At 49.1% G+C, this 22,594-nt stretch overlaps 1 protein-coding gene across 3 annotated transcripts in view; it reads left to right on the top strand.

The window, feature by feature from the left end:
- The window catches only part of FAM234B (family with sequence similarity 234 member B), a 251,461-nt gene that overhangs the window by 169,179 nt on the left and 59,688 nt on the right, over positions 1 to 22,594 (top strand). For all 3 annotated transcript variants that reach the window (XM_063940433.1, XM_063940432.1, XM_063940434.1), the window contains exon 7: positions 8,811 to 8,952. In XM_063940433.1, the coding sequence (XP_063796503.1) occupies positions 8,811 to 8,952 (142 nt within the window). The remainder of the gene's footprint in view (positions 1 to 8,810; positions 8,953 to 22,594) is intronic.

The following is a 22,594-nucleotide window of genomic DNA, read 5'->3' as shown; positions in this document are numbered from 1 at the left end:
AGATGCAATTCAAAAGCTGTGTCAACAGCAAGTGATTGTCAAGGTTCCCCTAGGCCAACAGGGAAAAGGGTACTATTCAACACTGTTTGTGGTCCCGAAGCCGGATGGTTCGGTCAGACTAATTTTGAATCTAAAATCCCTAAACCTATACTTGAAAAAGTTCAAATTCAAGATGGAATCACTCCGGACTGTGATATCCAGTCTGGAAGCAGGGGATTTTATGGTGTCGCTGAACGTGAAGGATGCCTACCTTCATGTCCCCATATTTCCTCTTCATCAAGAATACCTGCGTTTCGCGGTACAGGACTGTCATTACCAGTTTCAGACGTTGCCGTTTGGGCTTTCCACGGCCCCGAGGATTTTCACCAAGGTAATGGCGGAAATGATGGTGCTCCTTGCGCAAGCAGGGTGTCACAATTATCCCGTACTTGGACGATCTCCTGATAAAGGCGAGATCAAGGGATAAATTGCTGAAAAGCCTGTCACTCTCCCTGAGAGTGTTACATCAACACGGTTGGATTCTCAATCTGCCAAAGTCTCAGTTGCTTCCAACGACTCGACTATCATTCCTAGGCATGATTCTGGACACAGAACAGAAGAGGGTTTTTCTACCAATAGAAAAAGCTTAGGACATCCAGAACATGGTCAGGGACCTGCTAAAACCGAAAAGAGTGTCTGTTCATCAATGCACTCGAGTTCTGGGTAAAATGTTGGCAGCCTACGAGGCCATCCCCTTCGGCAGGTTCCATGCGAGGACGTTTCAGTGGGACCTTCTCGACAAATGGTTGGGGTCCCATCTACACCTTCATCAAAAGATAAGCCTGTCCCCCAGAGCCAGGGTGTCTCTCCTGTGGTGGCTGCAGAGTGCTCACCTTCTAGAGGGTCGCAGGTTCGGCATTCAAGACTGGGTTCTGGTGACCACGGACGCGAGCCTCCGAGGATGGGGAGCAGTCACAAAAGGAAGAAATTTTCAGGGGATATGGTCAAGCCAGTAGGCTTGTCTACACATCAACGTACTGGAATTGAGGGCCATATACAACGGCCTACGACAAGCGGAGTATCTTCTTTGCGACCTACCGGTTCTGATTCAATCAGACAACGTCACAGCAGTGGCTCATGTAAACCGCCAAGGCGGGACAAGGAGCAGAGTGGCAATGGCGGAAGTCACCAGAATTCTGCGCTGGGCAGAAAATCACGTAAGTGTTCTGTCAGCAGTCTTCATACCTTGAGTGGACAACTGGGAAGCAGACTTCCTCAGCAGACACGATCTCCATCCAGGAGAGTGGGGACTTCATCAAGAGGTCTTTGCAGAGATAGCAAGTCTTTGGGGACTTCCTCAAATAGACATGATGGCGTCACGCCTCAACAAAAAGCTTCGGAGGTATTGTGCCAGGTCAAGGGACCCTCAGGCAGTAGCGGTAGACGCCCTAGTGACACCATGGGTGTTTCAGTCGGTCTATGTGTTCCCTCCTCTACCTCTCATCTCAAAAGTGTTGAGAATCATAAGACGAAACAGAGTACAAACAATACTCGTGGTTCCAGATTGGCCTCGAAGGGCCTGGTATTCAGATCTTCAGGAAATGCTCACAGAAGATCCGTGGCCTCTTCCTCTCAGGCAAGACCTGTTACAGCAGGGGCCTTGCATGTTCCAAGACTTACCGCGGTTACGTTTGACGGCATGGCGGTTGAACACCGAATCCTAGCAGAGAGAGGTTTTCTGGAGGAAGTTATCCCTACTCTGATAAAGGCTAGGAAGGAAGTAACGGCGAAGCATTATCACCGTATCTGGAGGAAGTATGTATCTTGGTGTGAAACCAAGAATGCTCCTACGGAAGATTTCCATCTGGGCCATTTTCTCCACTTCCTACAGATGGGAGTGGATATGGGCCTAAAATTAGGCTCCATTAAGGTACAGATTTCGGCCCTATCTATATTTTTTCAAAAGGAATTGGCTTCTCTCCCAGAAGTCCAAACTTTCGTAAATCGAGTGCTGCACGTCCAGCCTCCTTTTGTGCCACCAGTGGCACCATGGGACCTTAACGTGGTGTTACAGTTCCTTAAAGCACACTGGTTTGAACCTCTTCAAACGGTGGAATTAAAATTTCTCACCTGGAAGGTGGTTATGTTATTAGCCTTGGCATCTGCACGGCGGGTGTCAGAGTTGGCGGCCTTGTCTCACAAGAGCCCCTACTTGATTTTTCATGTGGATAGAGCAGAGTTGAGGATTCGTCCTCAATTTCTGCCTAAGGTGGTCTCTTCTTTTCATATGAACCAACCTATTGTGGTGCCTGTGGCTACGGGTGACTTGTAGGACTCCAAGTCCCTGGATATGGTCAGGGCCTTGAAAATTTACGTAGCCAGGACGGCTAGGGTTAGGAAAACAGAGGCTCTGTTTGTCCTGTATGCAGCCAACAAGATTGGCGCGCCTGCTTCTAAACAGACTATTGCTCGCTGGATCTGCAACACGATTCAGCAGGCTCATTCTACGGCTGGATTGCCGGTACCGAATTCGGTAAAGGCCCATTCCACCAGGAAGGTGGGCTCTTCTTGGGCGGCTGCCCGAGGCGTCTCGGCATTACAGTTGTGCCGAGCAGCTACTTGGTCGGGTTCAAACACTTTTGCAAAATTCTACAAGTTTGATACCCTGGCTGATGAGGACCTCGCGTTTGGTCAGTCGGTGCTGCAGAGTCATCTGCACTCTCCCGCCCGGTTTGGAGCTTTGGTATAAACCCCATGGTCCTTACGGAGTCCCCAGCATCCTCTAGGACGTAAGAGAAAATAAGATTTTAAACCTACCGGTAAATCTTTTTCTCCTAGTCCGTAGAGGATGCTGGGCGCCCGTCCCAGTGCGGACTAAATCTGCAAGACTTGTATATAGTTGTTGCTTACATAAGGGTTATGTTACAGTTGGAATCGGTCTTTGACTGATACTGTTTTTTCGTTCATACTGTTAACTGGTTGCGTATATTCTAAGTTATATGGTATGATTGGTGTGGGCTGGTATGAATCTTGCCCTTAGATTTACAAAATCCTTTCCTCATATTGTCCATCTCCTCTGGGCACAGTTTCTCTAACTGAGGTCTGGAGGAGGGGCATAGAGGGAGGAGCCAGTGCACACCCATACTAAAAGTTCTTTAGAGTGCCCATATCTCCTGCGGAGCCCATCTATACCCCATGGTCCTTACGGAGTCCCCAGCATCCTCTACGGACTAGGAGAAAAAGATTTACCGGTAGGTTTAAAATCTTATTTTTTATTTTACATGTTTTTGGACTATTTCATACCTACTCTATCTATGTCGGCATAGAGTTTTTTATAAATAGCTCGAAGCGTGTCTAGCTAAGTGAGCCCCGCCAGGCGATGCCTTTCTACAATTGGGGGTCCCAGATGACAAAACTATCCACACAAACCAGTACAGCTGAAGGGGCTGTACTGTACCCTGTGTACAGTACAGCCCCTTCAGCTCCCACCCACTGGTGCTGTATTTACCTTGTACATAATTATACTATAACTAGGTGATTCATCGCGCCCTATGGGCGCTCTTCACACCGTCGTAAGAGGCTACGCCCCCTTAACCCTTGCACACCCTTGTGGCGTGCAATATTTTTATTATAATAGAGTATTACATCCAAACATAATTGTGTGAGTGGTTAAATATTGCACGGTCAAAGGGCGTGCAATGCTTAAGGGGTGGAAGCCCCTTGCAACGTCGTGAACAGCGCACCCAGGGCCTGATGAATCACCTAGTAGGTGCTTTGGTTGGGGGAGTAGGGGGCGCGGGGAAGAGGTGGATGGGAACCTGGGGTGGCACGGGAGGATCGGTTGCGGTGGTGCCACAGGTGTGGAGGGTGCGTGGGTGCCGTGGGTGGTGGTCCGGAGCCGCTGCGGGTGGGGGAGGAGCAGTTGCTGGGTTGCCCCAGGTGGGGGAGGGGTGGATGCGGTGGTGCAGTGGGAGGTACGGGTGCGGGGTCGCTGCGGGTGTGGGTGGGGGTCCGGAGCTACCGCGGGTGCTGGAGGAGGTGTGTGGGGGTGCCGCGGATGGGGCCCGGATGTACTGTGAGTGGGGGGAGGGGCGGGTAATGCTTCTCCTGCTTCTCCTCCTGTCAGCAGCTAAGCTGCTGTCCTCCCTTTGGCAGTGGCTCTCCCGGAGACTCGCACAACAGGCAGTCACTATTGTTCGCGCCGGTGTCCCAATGCGCCGCATTACAGGGAAGATGTACGCAATAAACTACAGCTTCCAACAGCCCTAAGGGGAGGAATGCTTCGGTGCTAAGGGCTGCTGGGAGCTGTAGTTTATGTAGTGCGTCTACTTCCCTATAATGCGGCGCGTTGGGACACTGGTGCTAACAATAGTGACTGGCTGGCAGAACTGAGTGACTGGCTGAATCAATGTAAAAGGTGAGAGTGCTGTGCAGTGTCAGTGACACTGCACACAGGGCCGGCGCTAGCCGCTCAGCAAAGGGATGCAGTGCAGGGAGGCGCCAGGAAGGAGAGACGTTCTCCCTTCTCTGCATCCCTGTGCTGAGCTTCTGCTGCTATCCCTGCTGCTGTCGGATGCTGTCGCACTTGCAGCGGCGCCGGAAGCACAAAACCTTTTCTCCCCCACGGCGCCGGAAGCACAAAGCCTCCTCTTCCCCTCGGCGCCGTCAGCACAAAACCTCCTGTCCCCCCTCCCCTCCCCTGTGTGACATTCAGTGGCTGGGAGGGAGCCAAAGTGGGCGGAGCTAGATGGGAGTAAGGGGCGGAGATACACGGGACCATGCTGCAGCAGGAGGATGAGCTGCTACAGCTTCGGCTAGCCAGACTTCATCAGATAAGTGTCTGGAAAGAGAGTGAGTGTGTGTGTATATACAGTGTCTGTGTATACTGTATATATGTGTGACTGTGTATGTGTGTAATGTATGTACAAGTATGTAAGTGTGTGTGTTTGTATATATATGTGTTTGTCGTGTGTGTTTGTGTATGTGTGACTGTTGCATAATGGGGGTAATTCCAAGTTGATCGCAGCAGGATATTTTTTAGCAGTTGGGCAAACCCATGTGCACTGCAGGGGGGGCAGATATAACATTTGCAGAGAGAGTATGATTTGGGTGGGTTATTTTGTTTCTGTGCAGGGTAAATACTGGCTGCTTTATTTATACACTGCAATTTAGATTGCAGATTGAACTCACCACACCCAAATCTAACTCTCTCTGCAAATGTTATATCTGCCCCCCCTGCAGTGCACATGGTTTTGCCCAACTGCTAAAAAATGTCCTGCTGCGATCCCCTATGTGTGTAAGCGTCACTGGTACAGGGGGCGTTACGTGTGTAAGCGACACTGGTACAGGGGGATTTACGTGTGTAAGCAGCACTGCTACAGGGGGCGTTACGTGTGTAAGCGGCACTGGTAAAGAGGGCGTTATGTGTGTAAGCGGTACTGGTAGAGGGGGCATTACGTGTGTAAGCGTCACTGGTACAGGGGGTGTTACGTGTGTAAGCGTCACTGGTACAGGGGGGCGTTACGTGTGTAAGCGTCACTGGTACAGGGGGCGTTACGTGTGTAAGCGTTACTGGTACAGGGGGCGTTACGTGTGTAAGCGGCAATGGTACAGAGGGCGCTACGTGTGTAAGCGTCACTGCTACAGGGGGCATTAGGTGTGTAAGCGTCACTGCTATAGGGGGTGTTACTTGTGTAAGCATCACTGGTACAGGGGGGGCGTGACATATGTAAGCATCACTGGTTCAGGGGGCATTACATGTGTTAGCGTCTCTGGTACTGGGGGCATTACGTGTGTAAGTGTCTCTACTACTGGGGTCATTATGTGCGCTGTGCATTTGTAAAGTATGCAAGGGTGCAAATGTATAGTTTGCAGGGGGTGCCGAACACTCTAGCAATGGCCCTGACTGCACACCCACTGCACTGCACAGCACTGTCACCTTTTACATTGATTCAGCGTCCAGACATTACCCTACGCGAGATCACCCTCTCTATCTGCTACATTAAAAATCTCGGGGCTTCCAGGCCGACAGGCCAGGTGCTGTGTTGCGAAGTCAGGGCCTCTGGGGATCTGGGTGCGGCTGTGGTGGGGAGCCTTCCGCTGCGCCGCTTTCATACACATCTATGCCGATGGCCGCAGTAGCTTTTTTCCACCTGTGGCGCGGCTAGGGAGTGGGGATTGTTGATGCCGGAGGGGGCAGGTAGACTGGCAGCAAGACATTGTTGGTCATTCCGAGTTGATCGCTCGCTAGCAGTTTTTAGCAGCCATGCAAACGCTATGCCGCCGCCCACTGGGAGTGTATTTTATCTTAGCAGAAGTGCGAACGAAGGGATCGGAGAGCGGGTACAAAAAAAATTTGTGCAGTTTTAGAGTAGCTTCAGACCTACTCGGCACTTGCGATCACTTCAGACCATTCAGTTCCTGATCTGACGTCATGAACACGCCCTGCGTTCGGTCAGCCACGCCTGTGTTTTTCCGAACACTCCCTGAAAACGGTCAGTTGACACCCAGAAACGCCCTCTTCCTGTCAATCACTCTGCGGCTGCCTGTGCAACTGAAAAGCATCGCTAGACCCTGTGTAAAACTATTATTATTATTATTACCAGTTATTTATATAGCGCACACATATTCCGCAGCGCTGTACAGAGAATATTTTGCCCATTCACATCAGTCCCTGCCCCAGTGGAGCTTACATTCTGTATTCCCTACCACATGTACACAGACACATTCATACTAGTGTTAATTTTGTTGGGAGCTAATTAACCTACCAGTATATTTTTGGATTGTGGGAGGAAACCGGAGTACCCGGAGGAAACCCACGCAAGTACGGGGAGAATATACAAACTCCACACAGTTAGGGCCATGGTGGGAATCGAACCCATGACCTCAGTGCTGTGAGGCAGTAATGCTAACCATTACACCATCCGTACTGCCCCAAAACTACATCGTTCGTTGTAATAGTACACCGCACGTGCGCATTGCGCTTCATCCGCATGCGCAGAAGTGCAGAGTTTTTGCCTGATTGCTGCACAGCGAACGAATGCAGCTAGCGATCAACTTGGAATGACCCCCATAGGACGCTGCAGTAAAAGGATTGTTTTTTCCCCTATCTACAGCACAGAGACTTGCTGCAGATGCAGTGACACACCCTCCAGCTGCACCTTTCTGGCAGGTACAGTCCCTTTTTTTTATGGTCTGTACCGTTTGTTGACTCTCCAAGCTTCCATTGAAAGTATAGGAAAAGGGGCGTGGCCACGCCACTGTACCCGTGGCCACACCCCCTTTTCGAATTTGCATCAATGTTTATGTGTAAAGTGTTGGAGGGTGTGTTGCTGCAGATGTAGTGAGGACTATTTTGGGGTGTGGGGCTGGAGCTGCAGCTCCATCAGTCCCATTGTTAATCCTGCTCTGTGAAAACACTGCAGGCAAAGGGCAGAGCCTCCCATTGGATGTAACCTGTGTGGGAGGGTGTTTCTCGCCCAATCAGCTGTGGACTGGGTGTGATAGACCTGTCACTAACCCAATGAGAGCTCCTAGCCACGCCCAGCGTTAGAGACCCAGGCACAGAATCACTATTATATAGGAGATTTTTTTTTTTTGTTTAACAATGGAAGAGTTCCGCTTTCCATGTTGAGAATTACTGCTAGATTTGTTTTACTTCTAGGGAACATACAGGCTGTTGCATTGAGAGATGTATATGCACAGGCTACTAAAGTATAGTTTTTTACATGTTTTTGGACTATTTCATACCTTCTCTATCCATGTCGGCATAGAGTTGGTTATAAATAGCCGAAAGCTTGGCTAGCGAAGCGAGCCCCGCGAGGGTATGCCTTTCTACAATTGGGGGTCCCAGATGACAAAACTATCCACACAAAACACAAAAATGCAAAAAAAAGAATGGTGTCTACCTTTTTTGTGTCAACCTTTTCCATGTCGACCTTTTGACCCTGTAGACCTTTTGACACTGTTGACCTTTTGTACCGTCTACCTTTTTCATGTCGACCTTTTGACCTATTGCCTGTCTAACATGTGGTGACTATCTGTAGACTGTCTAACTAAACACTGTCTATCTATCATCCCACACCCCTTAAGTTCATGGGGCCTGGTGCATGTTTGTAAGTAAAGCTAATAAGCAAGCAACTGGGAAAACCAATGTTGTGCTACAGGTGGGGCAGATGTAACATGTGCAGACAGATTTAGATTTGGGTCGGTTATATTCCTGTGCAGGATAAATACTGGCTGATTTTGCATGTAGCACACAAATACTGGACTGCTTTATTTTTACACTGAAATTTTGATTTCAGTTTGAAAACGCCCCATCCAAATCTAAGGAGTGTATTTACTAAGGCTTGTATGGAGATAAAGTGGACAAAGATAAAGTTCCAGCCAACCAGCTCTTAACTGAAATTTTGCAAACACAGTCTGTAACATGGCAGTTAGGAGCTGATTGGCTGGTACTTTATCTCTGTCGACTTTTCTCCATACAAGACTTAGTAAATAGGCCCCTAAATCTCTCTGCATGTTATATCTGCCCCACCTGCAGTGCAACATGGTATTGCCCAGTTGCTTTCATTTTTGCTTTACTTATACAAACATGAATCAGGCCTTTAATACACTGCTCGCAGCATCGCTGGTGAAGCTCTGTTAAAAGGGAGGTCAAAGCATTGTGCTTAGCTAACGGTCATTGGTTTCAGTGTTCTGTACAGTCCCTTCAGCTCCCACCCACTGGTGCTGTATTTACCTTGTACGTAAGAATGTTATTTATTTTTTTAACAATGGAAGAGTCCTGCTTTCCATGTTGAGAATTACTGCTAGATTTGTATTACTTCTAGGGAACATACAGGCTGTTGCATTGAGAGATATATATGCACAGGCTAAAAACAGAGATCGTTTCCCAAGTCTCCTCCAGAAAAATGAGCCAGACTGGGAGAAGCGAAGAGCTGTAAATCTGTCCAAATTGATCAATGTTTACAGGTATATATCTTCAGACATTTTTATTAGTATTTTCTGTATTCTATTACTATAGAGTTGTTCAGTTTGCTGTTCATATAATATTGTAGGTTGTCAGATGTGAATTTGATCAATTCTGCTAAATTTTGGAATAACATTTGGTACAACATTATATTAATTGCCTTTGACTCATTCAGTACATACATGTGTTGTGAAAGGTTGTACCACATAGTTGCTTGTAGAATAAATTATTAGATGTTCGATCTGATCACTTTGTCATACACTACTCACTTTTGAGGTATATTGTATAACTTATATTGTTAGTCTTGACATTAGCATAAAAATATATTTAAAACTCCATTACCACATGCGGCTAACTAACGTTCCCAGAAACCATGGGGCTGCCCCATGCAGCTCTCTTATTCTGGAGCTCTGTTATTCATCTATCTGGGGCGGTGTGATGCTGCAGAGTAAGGTTGGCAGTGATTGCATCAGGTTCATAATTATGTGGGTCTTAGAGACCCATCATTTAAACAATTTTGAATCCTACCTTATTTTTATTTTTCCAAATGCCCCTTAAATAACCCTCAGAGCTCCCCGCGTGCCCCATTTATGCCATCAGACAGTTCCCCTTCCCCCTGTAGGCCACCAGATCTCTCTAGGTGCTCCTTGTAAGTCATCAGACTCCTCCACTTGCCCCTTTTATGCCACCAGACCCCTTCACATGCCCTTTCTCTGACGTCCTAAGTGGATGCTGGGGACTCCGTCAGGACCATGGGGAATAGCGGCTCCGCAGGAGACAGGGCACAAAACTAAAGCTTTAGGATCAGGTGGTGTGTACTGGCTCCTCCCCCTATGACCCTCCTCCAAGCCTCAGTTAGGTTTTTGTGCCCGTCCGAGCAGGGTGCAATCTAGGTGGCTCTCTTAAGGAGCTGCTTAGAAAAAGTTTTTAGGTTTATTATTTTCAGTGAGTCCTGCTGGCAACAGGCTCACTGCATCGAGGGACTTAGGGGAGAGAAGTTCAACTCACCTGCGTGCAGGATGGATTGGCTTCTTAGGCTACTGGACACCATTAGCTCCAGAGGGAGTCGGAACACAGGTCTCACCCTGGGGTTCGTCCCGGAGCCGCGCCGCCGACCCCCCTTGCAGATGCTGAAGATTGAAGGTCCAGAAACCGGCGGCAGAAGGCTCTTCAGTCTTCTTGAAGGTAGCGCACAGCACTGCAGCTGTGCGCCATTGTTTGTCACACACTTCTCACCAACGGTCACGGAGGGTGCAGGGCGCTGCTGGGGGCGCCCTGGGCAGCAATGTAAATACCTTTTATGGCTAAAAAATACATCACATATAGCCCTTGAGGCTATATGGATGTATTTAACCCCTGCCAGATATTACAAACTACGGGAGAAAAGCCCGCCGGAATAGGGGGCGGGGCTTATTCTCCTCAGCACACAGCGCCATTTTCCTGCTCAGCTCCGCTGTGAGGAAGGCTCCCAGGACTCTCCCCTGCACTGCACTACAGAAACAGGGTAAAACAGAGAGGGGGGGCACTTTTTATGGCGATATTTTATATATTTAAGCTGCTATAAGGATACAACACTTATATAAGGTTGTTCCCATATATATTATAGCGCTTGGGTGTGTGCTGGCAAACTCTCCCTCTGTCTCCCCAAAGGGCTAGTGGGGTCCTGTCTTCGATAAGAGCATTCCCTGTGTGTCTGCTGTGTGTCGGTACGTGTGTGTCGACATGTATGAGGACGATGTTGGTGTGGAGGCAGAGCAATTGCCGGTAATGGTGATGTCACCCCCCAGGGAGTCGACACCGGAATGGATGGCTTTGTTTATGGAATTACGTGATAATGTCAGCACATTACAAAAATCAGTTGACGACATGAGACGGCCGGAAAACCAGTTGGTACCTGCCCAGGCGTCTCAGACACCGTCAGGGGCTGTAAAACGCCCTTTACCTCAGTCGGTCGACACAGACCCAGACACGGACACTGAATCTAGTGTCGACGGTGAAGAAACAAACGTATTTTCAAGTAGAGCCACACGTTATATGATCACGGCAATGAAGGAGGCTTTGCATATCTCTGATACTGCAAGTACCACAAAAAGGGGTATTATGTGGGGGGTGAAAAAACTACCTGTAGTTTTTCCTGAATCAGAGGAATTGAATGATGTATGTGATGAAGCGTGGGTTAACCCAGATAGAAAAGTGCTAATTTCAAAAAAGTTATTGGCATTATACCCTTTCCCGCCAGAGGTTAGGGCGCGCTGGGAAACACCCCCTAGGGTGGATAAGGCGCTCACACGCTTATCAAAACAAGTGGCGTTACCGTCTCCTGATACGGCCGCCCTCAAGGATCCAGCTGATAGGAGGCTGGAAACTACCCTAAAGAGTATATACACACATACTGGTGTTATACTGCGACCAGCCATCGCCTCAGCCTGGATGTGCAGTGCTGGGGTGGTCTGGTCGGATTCCCTGACTGAAAATATTGATACCCTGGATAGGGACAGTATTTTATTGACTATAGAGCAATTAAAGGATGCTTTTCTTTATATGCGAGATGCTCAGAGGGATATTTGCACTCTGGCATCGAGAGTAAGTGCGATGTCCATATCTGCCAGAAGAAGTTTATGGACGCGACAGTGGTCAGGTGATGCGGATTCCAAACGACATATGGAAGTATTGCCGTATAAAGGGGAAGAATTATTTGGCGTAGGTCTATCGGATCTGGTGGCCACGGCAACTGCCGGAAAATCCACCTTTTTACCTCAGACCCCCTCCCAACAGAAAAAGACACCGTCTTTTCAGCCGCAGTCCTTTCGGTCCTATAAGAACAAGAGGGCAAAAGGACAGTCATATCTGCCCCGGGGCAGAGGAAGGGGTAAGAGAGGGCAGCAAGCAGCCCCTGCCCAGGAACAGAAGCCCTCCCAGGGTTCTGCAAAGCCCTCAGCATGACGCTGGGGCTGTACAAGCGGACTCAGGAGCGGTGGGGGGTCGACTCAGGAATTTCAGCGCACAGTGGGCTTGCTCACAGGTGGACCCTTGGATCCTGCAGGTAGTATCTCAGGGTTACAGGTTGGAATTCGAGAAGTCTCCCCCTCGCCGGTTCCTAAAGTCTGCTTTGCCAACGTCTCCCTCAGACAGGGCGACGGTATTGGAAGCCATTCACAAGCTGTTTTCTCAGCAGGTGATAGTCAAGGTACCCCTCCTACAACAGGGAAAGGGGTATTACTCCACGCTATTTGTGGTACCGAAGCCGGACGGCTCGGTAAGACCTATTCTAAATCTGAAATCTTTGAACCTGTACATACAAAAATTCAAGTTCAAGATGGAATCACTCAGAGCAGTGATAGCGAATCTGGAAGAAGGGGACTTTATGGTGTCCCTGGACATAAAGGATGCTTACCTGCATGTCCCAATTTGCCCTTCACATCAAGGGTACCTCAGGTTCGTGGTGCAAAACTGTCATTATCAGTTTCAGACGCTGCCGTTTGGATTGTCCACGGCACCTCGGGTCTTTACCAAGGTAATGGCCAAAATGATGATTCTTCTGCGAAGAAGAGGCGTATTAATTATCCCTTACTTGGACGATCTCCTGATAAGGGCAAGGTCCAGAGAACAGCTGGAGGACGGAGTAGCACTAACCCAAGTAGTGCTGCAACAACACGGGTGGATTCTGAATTTTCCAAAATCTCAGTTGACCCCGACAACACGTCTGCTGTTCCTGGGAATGATTCTGGACACTGTTCAGAAAGAGGTGTTTCTTCCGGAGGAGAAAGCAAGGAGTTATCCGAACTTGTCAGGAACCTCCTAAAACCAGGAAAAGTGTCTGTGCATCAATGCACAAGAGTCCTGGGAAAGATGGTGGCTTCTTACGAAGCAATTCCATTCGGCAGATTCCACGCACGAACTTTTCAGTGGGATCTGCTGGACAAATGGTCCGGATCGCATCTGCAGATGCATCAGCGGATAACCTTATCGCCACGGACAAGGGTGTCTCTTCTGTGGTGGTTGCAGAGTGCTCATCTGTTAGAGGGCCGCAGATTCGGCATACAGGACTGGGTCCTGGTGACCACGGATGCCAGTCTGAGAGGCTGGGGAGCGGTCACACAGGGAAGAAACTTCCAGGGAGTATGGTCAAGCCTGGAGATGTCTCTTCATATAAATATACTGGAGCTAAGAGCAATTTACAATGCTCTAAGCCTGGCAAAACCCCTGCTTCAGGGTCAGCCGGTGTTGATCCAGTCGGACAACATCACGGCAGTCGCCCACGTAAACAGACAGGGCGGCACAAGAAGCAGGAGAGCAATGGCAGAAGCTGCAAGGATCCTTCGCTGGGCGGAAGATCATGTGATAGCACTGTCAGCAGTGTTCATTCCGGGAGTAGACAACTGGGAAGCAGACTTCCTCAGCAGACACGATCTACACCCGGGAGAGTGGGGACTTCATCCAGAAGTCTTCCACATGATTGTGAACCGTTGGGAAAAACCAAAGGTGGATATGATGGCGTCTCGCCTCAACAAAAAACTGGACAGGTATTGCGCCAGGTCAAGAGACCCTCAGGCAATAGCTGTGGACGCTCTGGTAACACCGTGGGTGTACCAGTCAGTGTATGTGTTTCCTCCTCTGCCTCTCATATCCAAAGTACTGAGAATTATACGGCAAAGGGGAGTAAGAACGATACTCGTGGCTCCGGATTGGCCAAGAAGAACTTGGTACCCGGAACTTCAGGAGATGCTCACGGAAAATCCGTGGCCTCTACCTCTAAGACGGGACCTGATTCAGCAGGGACCGTGTCTATTCCAAGACTTACCGCGGCTGCGTTTGACGGCATGGCGGTTGAACGCCGAATTCTAAAGGAAAAAGGCATTCCAGAAGAGGTCATTCCTACACTGGTTAAAGCCAGGAAGGAGGTGACTGCACAACATTATCACCGCATTTGGAGAAAATATGTTGCGTGGTGTGAGGCCAGGAAGGCCCCCACGGAGGAATTTCAACTGGGTCGATTCCTACATTTCCTGCAAACAGGATTGTCTATGGGCCTCAAATTGGGGTCCATTAAGGTTCAAATTTCGGCCCTGTCGATTTTCTTCCAGAAAGAATTGGCTTCAGTTCCTGAAGTCCAGACTTTTGTAAAAGGAGTACTACATATACAGCCCCCGGTTGTGCCCCCAGTGGCTCCGTGGGACCTGAATGTAGTTTTGGATTTTCTCAAATCCCATTGGTTTGAGCCACTCAAATCGGTGGATTTGAAATATCTTACATGGAAAGTAACCATGCTACTGGCCCTGGCTTCAGCCAGGAGAGTATCAGAATTGGCGGCTTTATCGTATAAGAGCCTATATCTGATTTTCCATTCGGACAGGGCAGAACTGCGGACGCGTCCTCAGTTTCTGCCTAAGGTGGTGTCAGCGTTTCACCTGAACCAGCCTATTGTGGTGCCTGCGGCTACTAGCGATTTGGAAGATTCCAAGTTGCTGGACGTTGTCAGGGCATTGAAAATATACATTTCAAGGACGGTTGGAGTCAGAAAATCTGACTCGCTGTTTATACTGTATGCACCCAACAAGCTGGGTGCTCCTGCTTCTAAGCAGACGATTGCTCGTTGGATTTGTAGCACAATTCAACTTGCACATTCTGTGGCAGGCCTGCCACAGCCTAAATCTGTCAAGGCCCATTCCACAAGGAAGGTGGGCTCATCCTGGGCGGCTGCCCGAGGGGTCTCGGCATTACAACTCTGCCGAGCAGCTACGTGGTCGGGGGAGAACACGTTTGTAAAATTCTACAAATTTGATACCCTGGCTAAAGAGGACCTGGAGTTCTCTCATTCGGTGCTGCAGAGTCATCCGCACTCTCCCGCCCGTTTGGGAGCTTTGGTATAATCCCCATGGTCCTGACGGAGTCCCCAGCATCCACTTAGGACGTCAGAGAAAATAAGATTTTACTTACCGATTGTCACGATCCGGGTATCTGGACGCCATTTCTTACCCATCAGATGCCTCCTAAGGCTGGCTCAGCGCTCCAGGACCGGATTCCATCTGTTATCCTGATGTGTACATTCCTGTATCCTCTCCTGTCACTCTGGGACGCTGTCACAGTAAACGCCATATTACACCTGGCATGGCGTCTCCCGCGGCCTCCGCCGCCGTCCCTGAACTTCTGCATGCAGAGTGTCTGAGTGGCGATTACGTCAGCCGCGGCCTCCGCTGTGTCCGCGTGGTTGGATGTGCATCTGTCAGCCTGGCGCCTCCTGTCTCCGGTGGCCGGCGCCGCCATTACTGTTTTCATTACCACATGGATTACAAACCAAACTTCCCTCCAAGTGTCTGCATGGGCGCAGCCATCTTGGATTCTGTCAGCTGATCATTTCCACCAATCTGTTCTCAGTATTGATAATCTGCATAATTGCCTAGCCAATCCCTTCCTTGCTGCAGGTATAAATACACTGTGCCTGAGCAAGGAAGGCGTCAGTGCTTTGGTTGTCAAACCTAGTTCCTGTTTGTCTCTCTCCTGTGATTGTCTTCCAGGTTCCAGCTCCTGTCTCAAGACTTCCACCATAGAGACCCGCACCAGCATTCCACCTGCGGTGTAGCCTGACTCTCCAATCCATTGTGGATTCATCTGTTTCCAGCTACAACATTACCTGCTTCCAGCTCAGCTTCCAGCAGAGTACAGCTTCCCTTAAAGGGCCGGTGTCCTTTCTACACTTTACCACTCTCCACCGGTATTATTATTTCTCCGCTCTCAAGTTCTACATTTCAGTTCATATTTCATCGCTCCCAAGTTCATTTATTATTTAACTGGTTCCAGCCAGTATCCACTCCGTGCTAACAACAGTCTGGTTCCAGCCAGTATCCACAGCAGCTGTTTTATCTTCAGCAACCCAGCTTTTCCTGGAACACCAGCTGGCACAATCCTGGGTTATCTCCATTGCTACAGTCGGGCCTGGTAAGGACTTTCCATCTAGAAGATCATAAGAACTATCTCACACTACCAGTGCCCTGTGGCTCCTGCCATCCTGTAGTACCCAGGAACTGTATTTATTCTTTGCTGACTTTTACGTTTTCTTTTACTGCTGCTGTGTTGCGGAGTTGTCATAATAAACATCATTGGCTTTTATCCAAGTTGTCGTGGTCACGCCTTCGGGCAGTTATTATTCATGTTACTTACATGTCCAGGGGTCTGATACAACCTCCCAGGTTCCGGTACATCTCAGCCCCTACAACTGAGGCTGCCTCCCGTCAGCTCAGGCCCTCAGTTGTGACAGTAAGCACTGACCTAATGAATCCAGCCGGAGACCAGGATCAAGCGGCCAGGCCGATGCAAGAACTGGCAGCCCGACTAGAACATCAGGAGGCTGCACAGGGCCACATCATCCGCTGTCTCCAGGATCTCTCTACTCGGCTGGATGGGATTCAGACAACTCTCCGTGGATCAGGCGCGTCTGGTGCGTCAACCACAGTGACTCCAGCTATAACACCACCCACCTTACCCATTTCTGCTCCACGTCTTCATCTTCCAACGCCAGCAAAATTTGACGGATCTCCAAGATTCTGCAGGGGATTTCTCAACCAGTGTGAGATTCAGTTTGAGCTACAACCTGGCAATTTTCCCAGTGACCGTACAAAAATTGCCTACATTATTTCTCTTCTCAGTGGCTCAGCCCTTGATTGGGCATCACCGTTATGGGAGAGGTCCGACACCCTGCTATCTTCCTACACTGCCTTCGTGTCAACATTCAGGCGCATCTTCGACGAGCCAGGCCGGGTAACCTCAGCTTCATCCGAGATTCTCCGTTTACGCCAGGGGTCACGTACTGTAGGACAATATCTGATACAGTTCCAGATCCTGGCATCCGAACTGGCATGGAACGACGAGGCCCTGTATGCTGCATTCTGGCATGGCTTATCTGAGCGTATTAAAGATGAGTTAGCTACCAGAGACTTACCTTCTAAGTTAGAGGAGCTAATCTCACTCTGCACGAAAGTTGATTTACGTTTCAGGGAGAGAGCAACTGAGCGTGGAAGATCATCTGCTCCAAAATCTTCTGCTCCTCCTCCTCGTCAACTGTCACCATCTAAAGATGAGCCCATGCAACTTGGCCGTTCCCGTTTAACTCCTGCTGAGCGCCGAAGACGTCTCTCCGAGTCTCTCTGTCTCTATTGTGCAGCTCCGTCTCACACCATTAATGCCTGTCCCAAACGTCCGGGAAACTCCAAATCCTAGCTCGCCAAGGAGAGGGCCGGCTAGGAGTAATGATCTCCTCTCCATCTCCTCAAGATTGTAATCTCCCAGTCTCGCTTCAAGTTGCTCAACGTTATCGGAACGTCATTGCCCTCCTTGATTCCGGAGCAGCTGGGAACTTTATTACCGAAGCCTATGTTAAACGGTGGTCCCTACCCACCGAGAGACTTCCTTCGTCCATTTCTTTAACTGCCGTGGATGGCAGCAGAATTTTTGATGCAGTTATTTCTTTAAGGACTCTACCAGTTCGTCTGAGAGTGGGAGTTCTTCATTCCGAACTTATTTCTTTTTTAGTGATTCCAAGAGCCACACATCCTGTGGTCCTGGGCCTTCCATGGCTCCGTCTTCACAATCCTACAGTTGATTGGACGACTACGCAAATCCTGGCATGGGGTTCCTCCTGTGCTGAGTCATGTTTGTTTAAAGTATTGCCTGTCTGTTCTTCCTCCCCCAGGTCGTCTGATGTTCCACCTCCTCCATATCAAGATTTCACGGATGTGTTCAGTAAAGCTTCTGCTGATATCCTTCCTCCTCATAGAGAATGGGATTGTCCGATTGATCTCGTTCCAGGGAAGGTTCCACCTCGAGGCCGAACTTATCCGTTGTCTCTGCCTGAGACGCATTCTATGGAGGAATATATTAAAGAGAACCTAGCAAAGGGGTTCATTCGACCTTCTTCTTCTCCAGCCGGCGCAGGCTTCTTTTTTGTAAAAAAGAAAGATGGTGGTCTGCGGCCGTGCATCGACTACAGAGGTTTGAACGACATTACCATCAAGAACCGTTATCCTTTATCCCTGATTACTGAGCTCTTTGACAGAGTTAGCGGAGCTACCATCTTTACAAAGCTGGACTTGCGAGGTGCATACAATCTCATCCGGATCCGTGAGGGTGACGAGTGGAAGACCGCCTTTAACACCCGTGACGGACATTATGAGTACCTCGTCATGCCCTTTGGATTGAGCAATGCTCCAGCTGTCTTCCAGCATTTTGTCAATGAGATCTTCAGAGACATTCTATACCGTCATGTCGTGGTCTATCTAGACGATATCCTCATTTTTGCCAACGATTTAGAGGAACATCGTTTTTGGGTTAAAGAGGTTCTGTCCCGTCTCCGTGTCAATCATCTCTATTGCAAATTAGAAAAATGCGTCTTTGAAGTCAAGTCCATTCCGTTTCTAGGGTACATTGTGTCCGGTTCCGGACTAGAGATGGATCCTGAGAAACTACAAGCAATCCAAAATTGGCCGGTACCCTTAACCCTCAAAAGGGTCCAGAGGTTCTTAGGGTTCGCCAACTATTACCGAAAGTTTATACGAGACTTTTCCACCATTGTGGCGCCTATTACTGCTTTCACTAAGAAGGGTGCTAACCCGTCCAAGTGGTCTGAAGAAGCCATGCAAGCATTTCATCTTTTAAAACAAAGGTTCATCTCTGCGCCTGTTCTGAAACAGCCTGACATCGACTCTCCTTTCATCTTAGAGGTGGATGCCTCCTCCGTTGGAGTAGGAGCGGTGTTATCTCAGAGGGCTCAAGATGGCCATTTACACCCTTGCAGTTTCTTCTCCCGGAAGTTCTCCCCAGCTGAGCGCAACTATGCCATTGGCGACCAGGAGTTGCTAGCCATCAAGCTCGCTCTAGAAGAGTGGAGGTATCTGTTGGAGGGAGCTTCTCATTCAATCACCATACTTACAGACCACAAGAACCTTTTATACCTGAAGGGCGCACAATGTCTCAACCCTCGTCAGGCCAGATGGGCACTTTTCTTTTCCAGGTTCGACTTTAAACTCCAGTTCTGTCCGGGCTCTCAGAATCGCAAGGCCGATGCCCTTTCCCGCTCATGGGAGCAAGAAAATGAGTCAGAGTCTTCAGACAAGCATCCTATTATAAATCCGTTGGCATTCTCCACGGTAGGGATGGACTCTACGCCCCCATCAGGGAAAAGTTTTGTGAAGCCGATGCTAAGGAAGAAGCTCATGCATTGGGCCCATGCTTCCGGTTTTGCCGGACATACAGGTATCCAAAAAACCCTGGAGTTTATCTCTAGGTCCTATTGGTGGCCAACTCTGAAAAAGGACGTCTTGGAGTTTATTGCATCTTGCCCAAAGTGTGCCCAACATAAAGTATCCCGCCAGTCGCCTGCGGGGCAACTGGTTCCACTATCCGTTCCCCGTCGACCATGGACCCACTTGTCGATGGATTTCATTACAGACTTACCCATGTGCAACAAGTTCAATACCATCTGGGTGGTAGTTGACCGGTTCACCAAGATGGCACACTTCATTCCTCTCACCGGTCTTCCGTCAGCTTCCAAGTTGGCTCAAGTATTCATACAAGAGATCTTCCGACTCCACGGTCTTCCTGAAGAAATTATCTCAGATCGAGGAGTTCAATTCACAGCCAAATTCTGGCGAAGTTTATGTCAAGTCCTCCAAGTCAAGCTAAAGTTTTCCACGGCTTACCATCCTCAGACCAATGGTCAAACCGAGAGGGTGAATCAGGACTTGGAGGCCTTCCTCCGCATCTATGTGTCCTCCGCTCAAGATGACTGGGTTCAATTACTTCCCTGGGCCGAGTTCTGTCATAACAACCAGTATCATTCTTCATCTGCTTCAACACCATTCTTCACTAACTTTGGATTCCACCCTAAAGTCCCTGAGTTCCAACCGCTTCCAGCAACTTCTGTCCCCGCAGTGGATATCACCTTGCATCAGTTTGCCAATATCTGGAAGAGCGTACGATCAGCTCTGCTCAAGGCATCGTTCAGGTACAAGAAGTTTGCGGATAAGAAGCGTCGAGCAGTTCCTGCTCTCAAGGTGGGTGATCGGGTATGGTTATCCACGAAGAATTTGAGGTTAAGAGTTCCCAGTATGAAGTTTGCACCTCGCTATATCGGTCCTTTCAAGATTGAACAAGTCATCAATCCTGTTGCTTACAGACTCCAGTTGCCTCCCTTCTTAAAAATACCCAGGACATTCCATGTTTCCCTGTTGAAACCGCTGATCTTGAATCGGTTTCATTCCTCACTTCCTCCAACTCCGAAAGTCCAAACTCAACGAGGCGTTGAGTATGAAGTGGCCAAGATCCTGGACTCACGTCACCGTTACGGTCAACTACAATATCTTATTGACTGGAAAGGTTATGGTCCTGAGGAACGTTCATGGACCAATGCTTCTGATGTCCATGCTCCTGCCTTGGTCCGGAGATTCCATTCCAAGTTTCCTCAAAAGCCAAAGAAGTGTCCTGGGGCCACTCCTAAAGGGGGGGGTGCTGTCACGATCCGGGTATCTGGACGCCATTTCTTACCCATCAGATGCCTCCTAAGGCTGGCTCAGCGCTCCAGGACCGGATTCCATCTGTTATCCTGATGTGTACATTCCTGTATCCTCTCCTGTCACTCTGGGACGCTGTCACAGTAAACGCCATATTACACCTGGCATGGCGTCTCCCGCGGCCTCCGCCGCCGTCCCTGAACTTCTGCATGCAGAGTGTCTGAGTGGCGATTACGTCAGCCGCGGCCTCCGCGGTGTCCGCGTGGTTGGATGTGCATCTGTCAGCCTGGCGCCTCCTGTCTCCGGTGGCCGGCGCCGCCATTACTGTTTTCATTACCACATGGATTACAAACCAAACTTCCCTCCAAGTGTCTGCATGGGCGCAGCCATCTTGGATTCTGTCAGCTGATCATTTCCACCAATCTGTTCTCAGTATTGATAATCTGCATAATTGCCTAGCCAATCCCTTCCTTGCTGCAGGTATAAATACACTGTGCCTGAGCAAGGAAGGCGTCAGTGCTTTGGTTGTCAAACCTAGTTCCTGTTTGTCTCTCTCCTGTGATTGTCTTCCAGGTTCCAGCTCCTGTCTCAAGACTTCCACCATAGAGACCCGCACCAGCATTCCACCTGCGGTGTAGCCTGACTCTCCAATCCATTGTGGATTCATCTGTTTCCAGCTACAACATTACCTGCTTCCAGCTCAGCTTCCAGCAGAGTACAGCTTCCCTTAAAGGGCCGGTGTCCTTTCTACACTTTACCACTCTCCACCGGTATTATTATTTCTCCGCTCTCAAGTTCTACATTTCAGTTCATATTTCATCGCTCCCAAGTTCATTTATTATTTAACTGGTTCCAGCCAGTATCCACTCCGTGCTAACAACAGTCTGGTTCCAGCCAGTATCCACAGCAGCTGTTTTATCTTCAGCAACCCAGCTTTTCCTGGAACACCAGCTGGCACAATCCTGGGTTATCTCCATTGCTACAGTCGGGCCTGGTAAGGACTTTCCATCTAGAAGATCATAAGAACTATCTCACACTACCAGTGCCCTGTGGCTCCTGCCATCCTGTAGTACCCAGGAACTGTATTTATTCTTTGCTGACTTTTACGTTTTCTTTTACTGCTGCTGTGTTGCGGAGTTGTCATAATAAACATCATTGACTATTATCCAAGTTGTCGTGGTCACGCCTTCGGGCAGTTATTATTCATGTTACTTACATGTCCAGGGGTCTGATACAACCTCCCAGGTTCCGGTACATCTCAGCCCCTACAACTGAGGCTGCCTCCCGTCAGCTCAGGCCCTCAGTTGTGACACCGATAAATCTATTTCTCGTAGTCCGTAGTGGATGCTGGGCGCCCATCCCAAGTGCGGATTGTCTGCAATACTTGTACATAGTTATTGTTACAAAAAAAAAAAAAAAAATCGGGTTGTTATTTGTTGTGAGCCGTCTGTTCAGAGGCTCCTACGTTTGTCATACTGTTAACTGGGTTTAGATCACAAGTTATACGGTGTGATTGGTGTGGCTGGTATGAGTCTTACCCGGGATTCAATATCCTTCCTTATTGTGTACGCTCGTCCGGGCACAGTATCCTAACTGAGGCTTGGAGGAGGGTCATAGGGGGAGGAGCCAGTACACACCACCTGATCCTAAAGCTTTAGTTTTGTGCCCTGTCTCCTGCGGAGCCGCTATTCCCCATGGTCCTGACGGAGTCCCCAGCATCCACTACGGTCTACGAGAAATAGATTTATCGGTAAGTAAAATCTTATTTTTTCTATGCCACCAGTACCCTCCTTGTGTCAAAAAATTATCCACATGTTCATTTTTATTTTTAAACAAGTTTTCTGCTGCGGGGGTACACTGGGCTCCACAAGGAATAACATCGGGGTGTAGAGTAGGATCTTGATCCGAGGCACCAACAGTCTCAAAGCTTTAGACTGTTCCCAAGATGCACAGCGCCGCCTCCTCTATAACCCCGCCTCCATGCCAGTGAGCTCAGTTTTGTAGTTGGTGCCTGCAGTAGCAGGTCACTTAACAGGGGGCTGACTTAGGCTGCCTATTTCTTAGCTTTAGCTTAACAGAAGAAGAGGATTTTACCACAGGGCTGCAGCAGGCTGTGTCAGATGAGATGTCCCTGCAGCAGCTC

Source organism: Pseudophryne corroboree, chromosome 9 (genome assembly GCF_028390025.1).
Source record: "Pseudophryne corroboree isolate aPseCor3 chromosome 9, aPseCor3.hap2, whole genome shotgun sequence".
NCBI classification, from domain to species: Eukaryota; Metazoa; Chordata; class Amphibia; order Anura; family Myobatrachidae; genus Pseudophryne; species Pseudophryne corroboree.
Note: the sequence above shows the minus strand (reverse complement) of the source record. Positions and strands in the feature narration are given on the sequence as shown.